This window comes from Silurus aristotelis (assembly GCF_946808225.1).
Source record: "Silurus aristotelis genome assembly, chromosome: 19".
Classification (NCBI taxonomy): Eukaryota; Metazoa; Chordata; class Actinopteri; order Siluriformes; family Siluridae; genus Silurus; species Silurus aristotelis.
In genome coordinates this window covers 24165506-24185505 of record NC_139592.1, presented here as the reverse complement: position 1 = coordinate 24185505, position 20000 = coordinate 24165506, and the positions used below count along the sequence as shown (strand labels likewise).

At 43.5% G+C, this 20000-nt stretch overlaps 3 protein-coding genes across 4 annotated transcripts in view; all 3 read right to left on the bottom strand.

The window, feature by feature from the left end:
• LOC310715320 (terminal nucleotidyltransferase 5A-like) overlaps positions 1–1551 on the bottom strand; it is a 3966-nt gene extending 2415 nt beyond the window's left edge. Inside the window, exons 1-2 of one of the 2 annotated variants that reach the window (XM_083521677.1) lie at positions 1413–1551; positions 1–583 (exon numbers count right to left, since the gene is read on the bottom strand). The exon at positions 1–583 is cut by the window's left edge and continues 406 nt beyond it. The gene's annotated coding sequence lies outside the window, so the exon portion shown is untranslated. The remainder of the gene's footprint in view (positions 584–1412) is intronic. The other variant, XM_083521678.1, reaches the window with a different exon arrangement.
• A 3079-nt stretch (positions 1552–4630) lies between these two features.
• tcp1 (t-complex 1) lies at positions 4631–10318 on the bottom strand. The gene is made up of 12 exons (XM_083520746.1): positions 10160–10318; positions 9399–9484; positions 9168–9296; positions 8735–8832; positions 8273–8383; positions 7940–8121; positions 7293–7419; positions 6706–6881; positions 6174–6297; positions 5859–6051; positions 5452–5615; positions 4631–5014 (listed from the first exon to the last, which is right to left on the bottom strand). The coding sequence occupies exons 1-12, from the start codon at positions 10230–10232 to the stop codon at positions 4801–4803; spliced, it is 1677 nt and encodes a 558-aa protein (XP_083376872.1). The 5' UTR covers positions 10233–10318; the 3' UTR covers positions 4631–4800.
• Positions 10319–13737: 3419 nt separating this feature from the next.
• The window catches only part of LOC310715231 (pleckstrin homology domain-containing family G member 1), a 27365-nt gene continuing 21102 nt past the window's right edge, over positions 13738–20000 (bottom strand). The window contains 9 exon segments of the mRNA XM_083521548.1: positions 13738–15490; positions 15649–18007; positions 18102–18221; positions 18327–18506; positions 18611–18633; positions 18745–18780; positions 18862–18939; positions 19182–19212; positions 19986–20000. The exon segment at positions 19986–20000 is cut by the window's right edge and continues 72 nt beyond it. Coding sequence (XP_083377674.1) covers positions 14565–15490; positions 15649–18007; positions 18102–18221; positions 18327–18506; positions 18611–18633; positions 18745–18780; positions 18862–18939; positions 19182–19212; positions 19986–20000 — 3768 coding nt within the window. The 3' untranslated portion in view covers positions 13738–14564.

Here is a 20000-nt window from a genome sequence, read left to right as displayed (position 1 = left end):
GATGAGTTTAACGAGACTCACCAAACAAAATGATTCTTTTTAATCGAAAACACAGAATCAAACGTCTCAGTGTCATTTTCCAGTTTAAAATTCAGCCTCCTGATCCGAAACTGGCCAAATGAAGCGACTCTTTAATAAATCAAATCTATAACTGAGTTAAGTGAACTGATCTGAATGATGAATCTAAAATATTACTGAGTTTGACCAGCTAGCCTCGTGTTAGCGTACACTGAGCGTACACATTAGCTGCGCGCTGTGAACGTTTCTTCAGAGGTCATGTAACGTCACAAACATGCGTTAGTGTGTGTTTCAGATTTCTCTGAACACACAGAGTGGTGAATTAAAGGAATCCTCTCTCACACATGTTAATTCACATAATCGTGTCGATTAAGAACAAAATGAATCAGATTCATGGAATGAGTCGTTAAGTGAGTCAGCAGTGGAGATCAAAGCTGAAACGGTGGAAATATTGTGCTGAAAAACACGACAGATTTGGTGTAGTTGTTTCCTCATGTTTTCCCTGATTACTGCATGAAAATCTTCAGTGGATGTCGTCTCGGATTGTCTTCACATTCCTGCGCTGCTGCAGAATAAAATCAGAAGACAAAGTTCATATGCTGCTGCTCTGGACCCTTCCCTTTAAATGATGGGCAGAGGGGTGCCAAAACTTTATGCAGCGAGAGAGAAGGCTTATTAAATGCACTCTGCAGGTATATCGAGTTTTACAGGGTAGAAACAGCACCTGAAGTTCAGGACGGCGTGTTAACTAGAGCTCAGCTTTTCTCTGTGCTTCATGAGTTTCACTTTATTTATTAGAAACACAGGAAACCAGTAGAATTCAGTCAGTAAACAATTCAACTACTGAATTAATGCAGATATTCTAAACATTATTACATAAGTATTTACACCCTGTGTGTAGCGTTCAGAGTGGATTTCAATACTGAATTATGAGTGGAATAAATACTCGTGAATTCCTGAGTTCAGTGTAGAATTAACCCTTAAAATATAGAATTAAAACATGCAAGGAATAAACACACGGTATCATAACCACAATGCTGCGTTCATACATAATCACATGTCTTTATGAAAACATCAGGTGATATTGCAAAATCAATTCCTGCAGTGTAGAATTCACACACACACACACACACACACACACACACACACACACACACACACACACACACACACACACAAACACACACACACTCTCTAATGCTCAGTGCACTGAAATAAACACTTCAGTGTAGAATTAATGAATGCAGCATGAAGACTTTCTGTAACACTTACAGCAGTGTTTTATTTATTACTAAAGTGTACATTAACACTGAAGTACTGAACTAACACCTGTGTGTGTGTGTGTGTGTGTGTGTGTGTGTGTGTGTGTGTGTGTGTGTGTGTGTAAATCTTACCTCTGTGTAGTTATTAGTCTCCTCCATGCCACTTCTCAACTCGTCTGTTCTCTCTCTCTCTCTCTCTCTCTCTCTCTCTCTCTCTCTCTCTGTGCGCTTGGGCTGTGATTGGCAGCTCATTCAGCCAATAGGAAAGTGGTATTGCTCTCTGAATCCCATCCATTTTTGATCAACATGAGTCTGTTTGTTTACTTGAAATAATTTTCTTCCTCTTTTGCTTTGTGCTTGATCAGTAATGCGTCCTGATTTCTGCTTATATTCCACACAGACACTTTAATAATTACTGATACATTCAACATTATTACATGTGGAAAAAGTTTCATAAAAATTCTGTGTAAAATGTGTTTAGTAAAAGGTTTTAATTTTAAAAGAAATAAAAGTACAGTGGAGAGATGGTGTGTGTGTGTGTGTGTGTGTGTGTGTGTGTGTGTGTGTGTAGCAGCGTCCTCTAGAGAAGATAGTGGAAATACAGGGACTCTACAATACACCCTGTAGATTCCACAGTATTACCAACATACCCTCTGTGTGTGTGTGTGTGTGTGTGTGTGTGTGTGTGTATGTGTGTATGTGTGTGTGTGTGTGTGTGTGTGTGTGTGTGTGTTTGTGCGTGTCTGAAGTGCTCCATATGACCTCTATAAGAGGAACACACACTTCCTCTTGTGGCCCCTTTAACTGAACCGAACAAAACCACACCCTCGTTCTTCTTTAAATTTTGACATCCTACACCCTACACCCTACATCCTACACCCTAAACCCTTACACCCTACATCCTACACCTTACACCCTACACCCTACACCCTACACCCTACATCCTACACCCTACACCCTACACCCTAAACCCTACACCTTACACCCTACATCCTACACCTTACACCTTACACCCTACATCCTACACCCTACATCCTACACCCCACACCCTACACCCTACACCTTACACCCTACACCCTACACCTTACACCCTACATCCTACACCCTACACCCTACACCCTACATCTTACACCCTACATCCTACATCCTACACCCTACACCTTACATTATACATCCTACACCCTACACCTTACACCCTACACCTTACACCCTACACCCTACACCCTACACCTTACATCCTGCATCCTACACCCTACACCTTATACCCTACATTTTACACCCTACATCCTACACCCTACACCTTACACCCTACACCTTACATCCTACACCTTACACCCTACACCCTACATCTTACACCCTACATCGTACACCCTACACCCTACACCTTACACCCTACATCCTACACCTTACACCCTACATCCTACACCCAACACCCTACACCTTACACCCTACATCCTACACCTTACACCCTACACCCTACACCTTACACCCTACATCCTACACCTTACACCCTACATCCCACACCCTACACCTTACATCCTACACCTTACACCCTACATCCAACACCTTACATCCTACATCCTACATCACACACCCTACACCCTACACATTACTCCCTACATCCTACACATTACACCCTACATCCTACACCCTACACCTTACTCCCTACATCCTACACCCTACACCCTACACCTTACTCCCTACACCATACACCCTACTCCTTACCATCCTACACCCTACACCCTACACCTTACTCACTACACCGTACTCCCTACATCCTACACCCTACATCTTTTACCCTAAATCTTACTCCCTACAACCTATTCTTTACTCCCTACACCCTACATCCTACACCCTACTCCCTACATCCTATTATTTACTCCATAAACCCTGTGTCATGATCAACAAGTTGTCATGGCAACTATAAGAGGAAGTAAAGTCACTGGGTGTTTTAGCTGTGTTAGCACGATCTCAGAGTGAATTTCCTGAAACTGTGTGGTTTAACAAACGCACACACATTGTCTCTCTCTCACACACACATTCTCACACACACACACACACACACACATTCTCTCTCACAAACACACACATTCTCTCTCACAAACACACACACAGACACACACACACACACACACAAACACACACACAGACACACACACAGACACACACACACACACACACACACACACACACACAGATGAGCATGATGTTCTCCATTTCATCTCGTCTGTTTATGTATTTATTGGTAAACAGACTGCAGTCCGAGTTGAAGGTCAGTTCTCCTCAGCAGGCGAGGCGAGTTTCCTTCAGCGTTCCATAAACTTTTAGGGAACTCTGAGAACCACACAGTTCCTGGATGGGTTCCTGTTCTCCATTTCCACGTCGAGGAGAACTGCTGTGGAGAAAACAGCACACGTGTGCACCATTGAGTTGAAGATAGATCTTGCAGGAGGAGACTTGTCCGACGTGGGGAACGAGGTGATGCTGGATTACGGCTACGCCTCCTGGAGCGTGGATTTGGGTTTGGTCCCGCGCGCCACGCGGATCCACTTCTCCGGTTTTGACGATGACCACAAGGGGAAGGTGGTGTACAGGTTCTGCTCAGTGATGCAGGAATCTGGAGATCTGATGTACCAGCACTGGGACGCACTCAAAGGCTCGAGCGGTGCAGGAGTGTAGGTGAGACTCCGGAAGTCCCCTGTGAAGGACGAGGGGACGTTGAGGAGGAAAGTGATCGGGGTGGACACAGGAGCATGAGAGAAGACGACACACACACACACACACACACACACACTATGCTGTGAGAATCACACTGTCGAATCTCGCCCAGATCTGCCTTTGGATCCACTTCGAGACGTGCTTCAGACTGACTCCAGAGTCGAGCAACAGCAACATCTCGACTGACGCGACTTCACCCAGGTGAAGAACTAATTTCATTACAATATTCCATTTAATTCCAAACAGAGTCCATCAGCCCCAGGTCTGAAGGTGCTTCTTCACTTTGGTGCTGAAACTGCGAGTCCTGCTGTGATGTGATCCTCAAACCTTTGATTTAAGCCACGCCCACACTACACATGACTGTAAGAAGTGTGTATAGTGCTCTTGGTTCTTCACTGCATTTCTTTATTCTATTCTAAATTCTTCTGAACACAGCAGCAGCAAAGTTCTACATATGCGACTGTCACTGTTCTTCTAACACGCTCAGGAAGCAGTTTATTTTACTCTGTACGGTCGTGAACATAATCCGGTCTAAAGATGATTTGCATTAATGTGGATCTAAAAATGATTTGATTTGTGGACAGGGGCAGAGCTTCTGTTTGAGGAGACTCATGAATTTATGTGAAAACAAATCAGTTGTACACTTCCTGTTTATTTTTGTGAACAGATGAGAGAAGGTGAATTACAGGTCATTACAGGTCATTAATCAGCAAGTCGTATTACAAATACGAGCTAAATGCGTGGCTAAGCTACACCTGCTACAACATTACAGAATATTAATAAATATGGAGTGGGCGGAGCTTTACTCCTCCAGCGATCCTGACTGGACGGCATCCTGGTATGAAGGCCCGCCCTCTTTCGGCTCTGGGAAGAGTTTGATGAGGTCGTCGATGCGCAGGATGGTAATTGCCGCCTCTGTAGCGAATTTCAGACTCTTGGTTTTGACCATCGTGGGCTCATACACACCCGCCTGCTTATTATCCCTCGGTTTTCCGTTCACCAGGTCCAAACCGATCCTGCGCGCACACACACACACACACACATCTGTTTAGTTTTCAAATTGCAGAAGTGCATTCCAAACACGTCACACATGCACAGAGCCGTTTAAAATCAGTGCCGGTCCAAACAAGGATAAAACACACACACACATACACACACACACTTTCTGGTATCCATTAAAACGTTGGTTCAATCCTCTCTGTAAGAATCTTTTTGTACAATAATGAGGTTTAAACCCCAGCTCACTGATGCTGAGTTACAGATTTGTTATTTAATTCTGAGAATTAGATCATATGAATACCAGTAATTATAATGTACATGTTATTGTTTAATTCTGTTCTCTTTAATAAAAGAAAATAATTGATTAAAAAAGTCAAACGGTTCCATTACAGTGTGGAAACACACACACACACACACACACACACACACAGGGATGGACAGGTCAGGGACTCACCACTTGAGGTTTTTGCGTTCAGGGTTGACCTGAGCTTCATTGTGGAAAGCTCTGAGTTTGGCCACCAGATCAGTGGAGTCCTGTGCTGCGTTCACCGCCAAAGTTTTAGGGATGACTAGCAACGAACGAGCAAACTCCGCAATAGCCAGCTGCTCCCGTGAGCCCTACACACACACACACACACACACACACACACACACACACACACACACACACACTTATCTCATTCCCACTGTCAAACCCAAACACGTTTCTGTTTGCAGTGTAACCATGGAGACTTATCTGAATGAAAATATTTAGACACAAAGATCAGACAAAACAGTCCGATGAAAACATTGGAGAGAGAAATGACCAGTCCATGAGTTAAAAGTACACAATGCGTGCGTCGGGTGAAGTTTGATACTCACCATGCTGGTGGCGTAGTTCTCCAGGTATATGGACAAAGCTGCCTCCACAGCGCCCCCTCCTGGAACAACAGACTTGGACTCTAGCACCCTCTTCACCACACACAGAGCATCATGCAGCGAGCGCTCCATCTCATCACACATGAAGTCGCTCGCTCCACGCAGGATTATGGAAGCCGAGGTACGAGCCTTCGTACTAACAAACACAGAGGAAAAGAGGTTAGCGGTCAAATAAATATAGTGTGTGTGTGTGTGTGTGTGTGTGTGTGTGGGGGGGGCATAAATAAAACTCAATAAAAAAAGACTCTTGAAACGTACTTCTTGATTAGGATGAGTTCATCATCACACACCCTTTCCTGCACGACTTCCTCTGCCTGACCCAACATGGCCGCCTCGAATGACTCCTCCCCCTCCAGGTTGGACAGAGACATGCAGATTGAAGCTGCAGGAAAATAAATAAATAAATCAAATGTTATATATGGCCTACAAGGTGAAACTGATCATTTTAAAACTAGTCACCCAAAAAGTTTAATATATATAAAACTCAGACACACACACACACACACACACACACACACACACACACACACACACACACTCAGTTTCACTTCTTGGGAATAATTCCAATAATAAAAAAATCCCATACTTTTATTCTCTAAAAGCATCGACTGCTGAATAAAAGTACAGGTGAAAACTGTATTTTAATACATTAATTATAAGGAAGGAAAGAATTTGCTAGTAAAAGACAAGATTAAAAAGGGAAAGTAAAATATTTAACATGTTTGAAATCATTTAATTACTTTTTTTTGAAAAAGGATTACCAATCATTTTCTGAGTGGGCGTGGCTTACCTCCAGTTGCCTTGGCGATGCGTTTAAGGTCTCTCTTCAGCACACGGCGCACTGCCATCGCGCCGGCGTCCACAAAGTACTTCAGACACATGTCATCAATTCCCCCGGTCGTCAGGACAACAGTCGCCCCCGCAGACAAGATCTTCTGGATGCGCTCCTTAGTGATGTCTGACTCTCTGAAGAGGAGAAATATCACACACACACACACACACACACACACACACACAATTATATACATTTTATTAAAAAATTTAATCCATTTTCTGGAAAAGTCTATTTTATTTCCTGTATGATTGATCACATCACACAAGCTGAAAAAGTATTTGGTGATATATATAATAAAATAAAATATAAATAAATACATTTTCAGTGTGTGTAGGACACAAAGACACAACAAACACTAATGTGTGTCTGCACATGGCCTTGAGTCGACTATGATTTATCCCACGCGTATAACCACACACACACTGTCAGTGTGGCAGCAATTGAAATGGGAGCACACACACCCCTTACATGTCTGTTTACACACACACACACACACACACACACACACACACACACACACACACACACACACACACACACACCTCTGTCTGATCTGGTCAAGTTTCTCTGGATCGTTGATGACAACTTGCACTCCCAACTTCATCTTGGTTTTCTGCAGGCTGAAGTCCAGACATGCAATCTTGGCATTCTGTACCCTCTTCACCATCCCTACACACACACACACACAATCACATGAAAAATTCCACTACACACTGGATCCTGATGTGCTCACTACTGTCTTACACGGTTCCTCTAGAGTTCCTCTGCATCTTACAATGGTTGTGAACATATCAAGTTATCATTTGGAACCGTTTCTGCTCAGGTTCCACCTGACGCTCCTGACACTGCTCTGATCTAATCACACTGCTAATAAATTCATGTAAACAATGTATTTCACTGCATTACTCAGAGCAGGACCACCTGAGCATGTGCACCAGTGCTCACTGAGGGGGAGGGGCATCTCTATTATTTCCTCGTCTAAAAGAGTGATTTTAAACAGGTTAATGAACAGGAGTGTGTACGACACTGATCACAACACAAACATACATGTGACTGTGTGTGTGTTTATGAGGAACAGGGTCAGCTCTGCTTTACCCCACGCGTATAACTGCACACACACAGGCAGTGTGGCAGCAATTAAAATGGGAACACTCTCGAGGCGATGGTGTTGATGGTGGTGGTGACGTACCCTGTGAGCCGACGGTGCAGTTAAGGGCATAACCGTTGACGAGGATGCTCTCCTTCTGGCTGCGTCCGTGAGCCTTCAGCACGTTCACGGAGTTGATTGGGTAACGAGCCACGCCTTTGGCATCCACAAACTTCACTGCTAAAGCAGCGTCCACCACCATGTCAGCAAAGAAATTTGCATCACTGAAGGGTCAGGGGTCAAGGGTCAACAGGTCTCACAGCACTCGCACAGAGCACATCAGCACACTAACATCGATTAATGTTCAGTACACTCTGGGGTGTGTGTGTGTGTGTGTGTGTGTGTGTGTGTGTGCACGCGGAGCAGAGAGGATACACTCCGATAATCTTGGAAGACATGGAGGTCTTAGCAGCATTGACCAAACACTCTCGGCCCAAATCATCAGTTCCGATGGTTAGATTCTCATTAATGTAACGCACCGCCTCCCTGAAACACACACACACACACACACACACACACACACACACACACAAAATCTATTCATTACAAATGTAAACTACATTAAAAACAAAGTGTAAAAGGAAAAATGGCTAAATGTTTCAATAAATAAATACAGAAATAGAATTAAAGGAAATTAAGATAAAAAAGCACAATAAAATTTTTTTTATAAAAATCAACCAAAAAAAAAACAATTACATGAAAAAGTAGGAATTCAGAAGGGAAGCAAGTGACAGGAAAAAGGTGAGGACATGCAGGAACAACAACAACAACAAAAAAGAGAAAATACGAAGAAAACTGAAAGAAAAATTGTGAGAATGAGAAAAGCCGTGTTCTTACTTGCAGGCGAGTCTGTACCCACTGATGATGGAGGTGGGGTGGATCTTCTGCTTCACCAGTTCATCTGCACTCTTCAACAACTCAGCAGCTATGATCACCTACACACACACACACACACACACACACACACACACACACACACACACACACACTAATGCTGTTAGTGATGAATTGCAGTGTGGACGTGATGAATGTTGTATCAGTTCATATAGAGACAGCAGGAGACGCTGCAGCCACTTCAGACTGTGATACACTTCCTCTGTCCTGTTCGCATAGCCACGCCCACCGATCAGTGACAGGGGGTGGTACTAACACAGGACGTACACATGCACTGGATCAGTCTCATCATAAACACATTATAAATGTGTCCACATCCCAAATCAGACTCCAACACACACACGTATAGAGTGCACCCCCTGAGAGCGCGTCTTACCACCGACGTGGTCCCGTCCCCGACCTCTTTGTCCTGCAGCTCTGCCAGTTCACACAGGACCTTCGCGGCAGGATGTTCCACCTCCAGCAGCTTCAGGATGGTGGCACCATCGTTAGTAATGGTTACGTCCTGGGGGAAAAAAAAGTTTGCCTGTGAATTTAGCCAAAAAGCACGTGTGCAGGGTTACGGTCATCATTACTACAGCGTCTGATCGTAAGACTGAACACTCACTCCGATATCATCCACCAGCATCTTGTCGAGTCCCACAGGACCCAGCGAGCTCTTCACGATGTTGGCGATGGACGACGCTGCCATCACTGCAACATAAACACTGATTTAACTCCTGCAAGAACCTTCTCATTTCCTGTGTACGCTCTGAAATGAAGCCACGAGCAGAAACATCTAGTCTTATTAATCACAGGTTCACATCTACACCTGCAAAAACCTCGTTTAAAACAGAGATCTATAGAGCTTCATGTCAAAAGATCATACAAAGGCAACATTTTCCTGCCAATCAGTGTATGATCCATATTATACAGTAGATCCTCCATCTTATTGTGTATCACAGTCTTCCTCTCGTCCACCTGCAGTGTTCTGTTCATCCTCCTTCTCCTTTATCAGGTCACAACACACAACTTTCATTACATTCTGAACTAATGATAAAATCTAGATTTTTTTATAAAACTGAATATGAATGAGCAGCTGCGTAGCTGAAAATCACCGAGTTTAACTGACCAATTAAATAACGACTAAATAAGCAGGTAAATAAATAAATAAATCAATCAATAAGCGCGTGCGTGCCTACAATCCGCGGTTTAATCATGCGGAACACTCCTCCACTGCTCCGGTACCACACCGCATGTGAGGCCACACGCGACCCACCCAGCTAGCATAAAGCTAACAGACTTTCATTTAATTACTACTAACTCATACTCGGGAGAATTACTGACTTATATATGATCATTTCTCCACTCAGTGGGGTTCAAATTTACCGTTTTGAGTCCGCACGGACTCGCCGGTACTCCTCTGCCCCAGCACGTTTAACGGACCATCCAGACCCGCCATGTTGATCTGAGAAAAGAAAGAAAGGGCCGCGGTGCATTATGGGTAAGGGCTAACCGGAAGTAGCGTTTCCTGGAAGGTTCGAGATCATTCGAGACTGATCACAAAAATATCTTACATCAACATCTAAATGGTGTATAAAATTAAAACTAACACACGCAACACACAATAAAACCATAGGTACGCGGTTTAATAATGCTTCTTTATTCCTTATTTCTGCCAGGGGATATGATTTATCACGCGCCCGGTACGTACAAAAAACTACATTTCCCATTAAAACCCGAGATACGTCATTTTGATGTCGATATGATTTACAGCTCAATAGCGCCTCTAGTGGATTGTTTTATAGATAAACACGTTTATACAATATGTCTGTTTCTTCTCTTCTTCTTCTTCTACTTCCTCTTCTGTCCTCTAAACCTGCCTTTTTCACACCAACTACCTTGCATGTCTTTCCTCACCACATCCATAAACCTCCTCCTTGGTCTTCCTCTTTTCCTTCTTCTGGTGGCTCCATCCTCAGCATTCTCCTACATCCTCTTACATGTGCTGTCCCTCTAATAAACTAATTTCTAATTCTGTCCATCGTCGTCACTCCCAATGAACATCTCAACATCTTCAGCTCTGCTACCTCCAGCTCCACCTCCTGCCTTTTACTCAATGCCACTGTCTCTAATCCATACAACATCTCAGGTCTCACCACAGTCCTATAAACTTTCCCTTTCACTCTCACAGATACTCTTCTATCACAAATCACTCCTGCTATCACTCTTCTCCACCCACTCCACCCTGTACTGTTGACACCAGGTACCTGAACTCCTCCACCTTCTCCACCTCTTCTCCCTGCAACCGCACCCCTCAACTGCAAACAGGAAAGGGCTCAGAGCCGATCCTTGATGCAGTCCAACCTCCACCTTGAACCAGTCTGTCTGTCGGTGGTGGTGAAGAGAAGAACCTCTTCACCACCACCAAGCTCCTGTCTGACCTCTTCCCTGAATCTCACACTACAGTCTTTCTCCTTCAGTTTCCACCATCTTATTGTTCTTTCAGTCCTCACTCTCCTTCTTTTCTTCTTCACCTCCAAAACCATCCGACAGACCACCATCCGATGCTGTCTAGCTACACTGTCCCCCGCCAACACCTTACAGTCTCCAATCTCCTTCAGGTTGCATCTCCTACATAGAACATAGTCCACCTGTGTGCACCTTCCTCCACTCTCACTCTTTGCATCCACACCATGATAGAACAGTTTAAACATCTCCAATGTTCCTGGTCTTACTCCCTCTCCACTTGGTCTCCTGAACACACAACATATCCAGTGATATGAGACCGACACTAAGTGTGACTGACTTGTGCAACACTCATGACGGTGTTATAAAGTACATCAGTATGATGGTTTTAATTCTATTAATGACCATATTTTTGTTTGTAGTTGCTTTGAGTATATAAACTTTATTCTTTAATAGAGATCATCATAAATGAAGATTAATGAAGAAGAAAGTATATAAATGCTGCCGTTCGTTGCGTCTTAGCTGTTATGTCTTTATTCCACACACTTTGAGAAAATTAATATAAAGTGATTTTATTGCACTAATACACTTATATTCGTTATTTCCTATAGTGAACACTAGGTGTCGCCAAAAGCTTTTCTAGTTCTCGTTTCGTGATCATAGAGCCGGTCAGTGCCGCCACACGGGTTCCTGCAGGTCACATGGAGCTCGTTTGCTAATTGTAAATAATGTGGCATCATCCCATCTGCTGACCTCTGTTTCTTTTTTCATCGGTCTCCATACCCCCCTGTCCTCTACCTGCATGTCTTCACCACATCCATAAACCCCCTCCTCGGTCTTCCTCTTTACTAATGTGTGTTAATATAATATTAACACCAATATAATAATAATAATAATAATAATAATAATAATAACAATAATTTATATAATCTAGGTTCTGAGTCTGAGGGTAGTAGAAAAGGTATTTTGGCTGAAAAACCTGATCATGACAGAAATATACTTCCAGGGTTCTGCTTGAAGATTGTTTATTTCTAGATTGTACACGGTTTTCTTATTAAGTTTATGAAATATTTGATGAACCTGCTCCTTTTGCATCCAGGTCTGGAATGAGTTCCTCACAGGAACGCTGTTGTGTAATGGAAATCGCAGCCCACTGGGAGCTGCACTGGAGTAAAGCACTGATTCCCACAAACAACTCTGAAGTCAACTTTTATTTATTGCCTCTGATACTTCAGTTTCCTTGAGCAGTTACAACTAGGCATTTTTATAAAAACATACAGTACATTTAATTTAAAATGAAGACAGAGCAAATCTATGGCAATACAATGACATAATCCTAAAATTTACATCTTAACAAATAAAAAACGACAATAAAAAAAAATGTAAAAGTGCAAACCAGATGAACGAATGATCCCCAGTGAAACAAGGAAACAACATGTACAAATAAAAAAAAAAAGAGGAACACAGAATTTATAAACATACTTCATTCATATTTCCAGCCAATTTGTTTGATTGCTATTGAACAATGAATATAGTGAATGATGAGAGCTGAATGTCTTCGTAGCAGAAGGATGATGTTCTTGCTCAGTGCTCATGGGGAAGAGATTTAACAGTCACAGTAAACAACTTAAACCAAATTATTGCAAAATACCAACTCTAGATAATTAATAAATATCGCTGTGTGAGACTGAGACGATAAAAACAGGACGCTAATGAAAAGGAAATAAATAAATAAAAAGTCCTGACTGGTTGACGTGTCGGTGATGATGCAGCGTTTTAACCTGTGATGAAAATGCTGTGATGTTCACACTGAAAGTGACCACAAACTAAACCAGAGAAATTTAAATGAAATAAACACCTGATCCTACTGTGAAACCTGAAGGTAACCTGTTAGCGAACCTGCTCCTCTCAGTGCGGATTAAAAATGAGCCTTAAATGATGTCTTATTGGTTTATTTAATTATTTATTACACTAAATATATTTGTGTTGCTTACTGCAGTAATCAGCTCTATAGTTAAAATCTCAGGCGAACAAAAATGTATCAAGAAAATAAACACTTTATCCACTCAACAGTGAGCACGGCTAAGCCTCCGCTTCCAACTATCTAAAATATATCTATGATTTATATACAGAATATATAGATTCCTATTGATTCCAAGTAAAATCGATGTGTATTTTTGGCCTTTGAGAACAAACGGTCATGCAGACGCAACCAGTGATGGTGGACATTCATCTATTTTAAATCAGGTGGTAAATGTAGAAGCAGCCTGATCCATCGCACACACACACCAGTGGATTTATTGTTTACACATCGTGTGTTATGTTCATGATATTACGAGCAAATGTGTTTCAATTCTTCAAATTCTACACAAAATGGTGTATAAGTCACGGCTTGGGAAAGGTGAGGCTGGGAAAGGTGGGGCTGGAAAAGGTGGGGCTCAGAAAGGTGGGGCTGGAAAAGGTGGGGCTGGAAAAGGTGAGGCTGGAAAGGTGGGGCTGGAAAGGAGAGGCTGGGAAAGGTGAGGCTGGGAAAGGTGGGGCTGGAAAGGTGAGGCTGGGAAAGGTGAGGCTGGGAAAGGTGGGGTTGGAAAGGTGAGGCTGGGAAAGGTGGGGCTGGGAAAGGTGAGGCTGGGAAAGGTGGGGCTGGGAAAGGTGGGGCTGGGAAAGGTGGGGCTGGGAAAGGTGAGGCTGGAAAAGGTGGGGCTGGGAAAGGTGAGGCTGGAAAAGGTGAGGCTGGAAAATTTGAGGCTGGGAAAGGTGGGGCTGGGAAAGGTGAGGCTGGAAAAGGTGAGGCTGGGAAAGGTGAGGCTGGGAAAGGTGAGGCTGGGAAAGGCGACACTGAACAAATCGAAGCACCTAAAGAGTGGACAAATAAGTGAATAAGTGAAAGTGGGAATGGAGACCTAACGCCCCGAAAGGGAAATCTGATGGAATACTAACACTAAAAAAAAATCCACTGTGAGACCTTCAGCCTGAGAGATGGTCTTCAGCCCAATCGTGGGAGTTCAAGTCAAGATCAATACCGTGTTAAAAAAGGATTTAAATAGTACAATTTTGATCAGAAACTATTTTTATGGCAAACGTTGTTTAGTGCATTACGAGTGATTATAGAAATGAAAGGTGATTTGTGATGTAGTGCATAAAGTGTAGGATTGAGATCCACTGAAGCTGTGATGTGAAACCTGTTTAACTGCATGGTCATCATTTTATCACCGTAATCGTGTAATCCGTAAACGTGCTTTGCATTGTGTAACATTTTTTCCATCTGCTCATTTGCTTTTATTTCAGCACTCGGTGCATGTTGGTGGTCGTGTTGTCCAGTCGATTATGCAAAGCTGCTGGAACCGAGACACTGGAACTTCTCCCGCAGCGACTGGACAATTTTGGGCTGTTTGAGTGCTTGCTGACCCTCATCTGGGTCACTCCGGGTGTAGCTGTGCGGAGCTGGATCTGGGCTTGAGGTGTAGCCCTTTTCCATGCGATCGTTCTCGTCCTCGGAGCGGATTTCGACATAGTCGTCGTCGTCGTCATCGTCTTTGAAGTTGGCCAGGTAGTTCTGCGTGGCACTGATCGCGTTCTGATTTGAATGTGTGTTTAACACTAGCACTTTCTGAGAGTCCCTAAGTGTGAGGTCACATGACTGGGAAAGGTCAGAGGTCACTTGGGTAGGACACTCAGGAAGACTGTGCTGTCGAGGACCGAGACCACGTCCTGATATCACAGTCCCCCCTGAATGACTGGTGGTGTGTCCCAAATTACCCATATTCCCACTGTTTTCTTTCTCCTGATGCTCAGCCAATGAGGACGAGGACTGACAGCGGCTGTAGGGTGGAGCTTTAACACTGCGCTCCCCCAGGGTGCTGTAGATGTGCTCAGAATCATCTTTGCTGGCTGGAGACACACAGGTACTCCAGCGCTGATTGGATGGAGCGCTTGGAGGTGGCGGAAGGTTCTTCAGTGCAGGGACGGACATTGCAGGGGTCATTTGTGGTTGAGGGGACGAACCCCCTCCGACTTCAGCAGGCCAAGACACAAAGCCAGCAAGTTCACCATTGCTGTAGGTGCAGTTCAACCAGTCCGTCTCTGGGAAGGCGCTCTCAGGCAGGGATGGAGAGGAAGCCAAGCCAGAGCGTGAGGAAAATGGGTAAGGTCCTGAAACACTGACTGAAGATTTGAGCACTGGAGTAGTAGTAGGAGGCTCCTTGAACATCACCTGATCGTATAAGTGGGAATATTCAGCTATCCGTGCTCCTGGGAAAATCCAAGAAGATGAAAGAGAGAAAAACAAACAGATTAAAAGCCTCTGTAAATAATTGACAAACTATACAAAAAAATGTTTTTTTAGTTTATACTTTTAGCTCAATCTGTGGCTTAATAAAGACCAAAGGACCTCAAAATTTGTAGCTCACCTATAGCTGCTCCTCCTTGCTTCTTCTCTTCCAGAATCGCAGCTAAATCTTTTGCCTTGTGTGCCCTGAGTCTTGTGCAGCTGGGCTCATGGTCCATGCTCTTCATCTTTAACAGTTGGTTAGCCTTCTTGATTTTCTGACTGTACTGTCTAGCCATAAGGAAAACCCTGTTTCTACCTTTTTCCCCTAAATCCAGCAGCTGATCTCCAGCATCTCCACCTAAAAGAAGTCCAGAGGATGCCAGAGGAAGAAATGAGGGGTCCAGACCACAGAATAATGTTTGTAGCTCAGGTTCTTTTGATGTAGGTATGTCCTCATCGTCCATCCGAAAGCTTCCACTACTAAGCCTGGCTAATTTGTTCCGGATACTCTTTACTGTGCCAGGTGGGGGTTCAGGGCTGGAGATTTGGATTTCTGGAATAGAGCTGGAGACCTGGACTTGGGAAACTGGGCTTGATATTTGGCTGACAGGGCTGGAGACCTTGACTTGGGAAACTGGGCTTGATATTTGGCTGAAGACTTGAACTTGGGAAGCAGGGTTGGAGATTTGGGGAGCAGGGCTAGAAACTTGGGAAACAGGGCTGGAGACTTGGGGAGCAGGGCTGGAGACTTGGGGAGCAGGGCTGGAGACTTGGGGAGCAGGGCTGGAGATGTGGGTAATGGGGCTGGATATGTGGGTAATGGGGCAGAAGGTCTGGGGAGCAGGGCTAGAGACCTGAGAAGCAGGGCTGGAGACTTGGGGAGGATGGCTGAAGGTCTGACGAGCCAGGCTGGAGACTTGGGGAGCAGGGCTGGAGATCTGAGGAGCACAGCTGGAGACTTGGGGAGCAGGGCTGAAGGTCTGAGGAGCAGGGCTAGAAGCCTGTGGAACAGAAGGTGTAGCAGGAGGCGTAGATGGAGGGGACTCAGGCTCATCTATCTCAAATGTAGGTTCTCGCACAAGTTTGGGAACACTGAGTACAGGGAATTTAAATGTTGGAATGGGGTGGAAGGCTGGAGAACTGGGTGATGATGTGCTTTTCTTTACCTTCTTAACACCATCTGTTCTGACATTAGCATCACTAGTTTTCCGTGCAGGATTACATTTTCTGTTGGGAGATGGATGAGATTTTCGTGGCATATTTTGTGTTTTGTCTTGGGAGTCTTGTGATTTTAGCTGAGATTTGACTGCCTTTGTTGGAGTGTTGTGTAACTTATCTGAAGAACTTGCTATTTTACTTTGTGAATCACACTTCTTGTGTGGTGACTCTGGTCTATTGACAGGGAATGCAGCTGGGAGCTTATCTGCTTTCTTCTCATTATTTCGGATGTAGTTTTCAAGATCATTCCAGATCTCATCAACTTGCTCTGACATATGATCAGACACTGACTGCTCAGAAGGGTTATCCAAATTTAACGGTATGTCCATATCAGTAATTGAAACAGTTGGAATCTTAGGAAGGGGTCGTTTTGCTACTTTGCTGGATTCTAAATTTGGTCTTTCTTCAAAAACAACAGTTTCTATGTTCTGGCTAAGTGTGACGTCTGCCTTGGTTGATTCCTCATTATCCTGATTGGCTGCATGTTCATTTGCTCTTCCTGTCTTTGCGAAAGAAGGTGGCAGTTCACGGAATACGATGGTATCATAGACATTTTCCTCATCCTCTGGTGTCTGCATATTGGCAGGTTCAAATGGTGCTCCCTCTTGGCCTGAGGACCTGCTGCTTTCAGATGAGCTCTCAATTTCAACTGGAGAAACTAAGATTTGTGGAGGTACAGCTGGCTTCACTTCCGGATCCTTCCGAATCAGTCCCATGGCCTGCAGTTCTTCGTAGCTAATGTTGTCGTAAACAACCTCAATATCATCAATCGTTAGCTGTTCAGTTGAGGAAGATCCGGAGATCTCATTACTCGAAGACTCTGTATTATTGTGTACTTCCTCCTTAAGGACAGCTTTTTTTGTAGGACTTTGTCGCTCACTTTGCTGCTCTCCAACACTACTTGCCCTGCGCAACACCTTATTCCTGCTGGCTGGGAGGTCTAACTGCCCCGACTTTGTCTGTTCAACATGCCAGCTACACGGACGTCCAGGATGATCATCAACCACATCATGATCGCTTTCAATATCATGCCCACTTGTATCGTTCTCAGTGGGGACAAACATCTGATAAATGTCTTCATCGTCATCGATTTGGACAGTCTTTTGACGAGTAGGAAACATGGCTCGACGCACTCTGTGATCTGCCCATATGTTTGGAACAGAATGTCCACTGCTTGTGCCCAGAAACTGGGAGAAGTGATCAGCCCTTTTTTCAGGAGGACAGGTCACCCTTAAGATGGGGGTGTGCACCGTCTCTTTCTGCAGAGACTCTTTGGCCGTCTGAAAAAGAAGAACCAGAGATGAATGTTTTTATTACAGAAAGACATGGCGTGTATATTTTACTTGACATGGTTATCACTTGTGCTTCACTCACCTGTAGATCAATATGGTCCAGACTGTGATTCTTCCAGTGGTCGATGCTGTCCACTGACACCTGGGCATTTAGCCTTTTCCTGCTGCTCTTTCCAGGTACACGTAGCTTTCCTCCAGAGCCCTACACATCCACAAGGTTTTGCAAAAGATTAGATCTGGATTCCCATCAACACCCCCCACAAAAGAACAATAGTTTTGATGATTGAAGGTTACAGGTAAGACTCACCATTCCACTTTCATCTTCATCATCAGCATCCTGTGGATGTAAACCCTCATCTATGTCACTGTGGTCACCGTGATCACCAGGGTCCAGGGACTCCTGCGATTGGCTTACAAGGCTGCGCGATCGACCAATAGTGCCCAGGTGAACAACAGGAGACAGAAGTGTTGCACCAAAACTGCTTCGCTATAAAAAAAATAAAAATACAGAAGAAAAAAATTAATACATTTCCTTCCTTTCTTTTGATAATTATATTATTGCTTGTTTCAAAAAAGAGAAAAAGAACGTACCTTCTGTATATCTGGACTGGATACTGTGAAAAAATGAGGAAATAGAATTCTCATTAACATGCCTCATGCCAAGATACATGTATTAATATCAATCATAAGCTTTAGATCGTTCCACATTTGGATGTCCTACTTACTTGCATGTTTGTTTTTGAGCAGTTTGGACAAGGGTTCTGAGAAAAGAGGATGAAAGTTATTTAGAGTGAATTCATAATGGCAGAAAACTGGTTATTTAACTTCCTTTAAAATCATACCAGTCTTCCTGCGTGCTCTTCTGGGGGATGGACCTTCCTTCAGGTTGATTCTGTTCTGGCCCTCAGGGCTACACTGGTCTACAGGGATTAACAGACATTATGCTACAAAAAAACATCATCCTTCCTTCCATCCTTCCATCCATCCATCCATCCATCCATCCCATCAAATTTTTATGAACATGCAGTTACACATCTGACCAGTGGAACTCCAGTAGAAGAGTTTTTTGAGGTTTGCCTACAGAACTGGTGCCACAAAACGAATAATGCAGGTAGAACTGCTGAATCACTACAAAAGCAGGAATGTTCAAGGTTACACTTACGCACATCCATTTCCAGAATTGCCTGCTTGGCCTGCAAAAGAAACATCCGGAAAACATCTTGGATTTCTTTCCATTTTCAGAGTCAAAGTGATTTAGTGTTAAAATGATGCATTGGTCTACTGCAAGGATTAGACTGTAGCCTGGAAACTGGCCCCTGTGATGTGGTTTTGAGGGCATGATGTACTTTTTTCTTTTTAGTTTTAGAGGACATGGTTTACGTCAGGGGACATATTCATTTAGAAGATCTTCTTTTGAAGACCTATTTCAGGAATGAGGTCACATCAACTGGGTGAGCAGTGAGAAGTAAGAAGATCTTCACTGACGCTATGACAATGATACCACTGGTAAAGTTTCTGTAAGTAGTTCAGAACTGGGAACTGAAAGGTTGTGAGTTTTAATCCCAGGTACATTTAAACTGTTTTTCATTTCTACAAGACAAAACGTCTTTCTTTATAATTATTATAGTTAAATATGAAAGTGGTAGAAAATGTTGCATTACCTGCGTAAGCAAACGTAATTCACAGGTTATTTATATGACCACATTAACAATATGGAGTGAAAAAGGAGCCTTGCTTTATATTCTTAATAATAATAATATATATTACTATCAATAAATCTCAAAGATTGGCAAAAAAGAAGATCAATTATTATTCATATAATTATCACTGAGTTCCTGTAGCAGGTTTGTGTTTAACTCCATCTCCATAACTCTGGATCTCAAGATGATGTGGTATCAGAATAGACTAAATGAAATCCATGAAAGTGTAAATGTATAAAAGGTGAGGGTCTGTTGTGTGTCCTGACCTTGGCTGGGATTTT

Excerpts from the sequence above, each read along its gene's own strand:
- tcp1 (XM_083520746.1), bottom strand. The coding sequence starts at position 10,232 with ATGGCGGGTCTGGATGGTCCGTTAAACGTGCTGGGGCAGAGGAGTACC. Across the intron at positions 8,384-8,734 it reads GGGTACAGACTCGCCTGCAA|GGAGGCGGTGCGTTACATTA; the intron begins GTAAGAACACGG and ends TGTGTGTTTCAG. Across the intron at positions 7,420-7,939 it reads CTGCACCGTCGGCTCACAGG|GGATGGTGAAGAGGGTACAG; the intron begins GTACGTCACCAC and ends GTGTGTGTGTAG.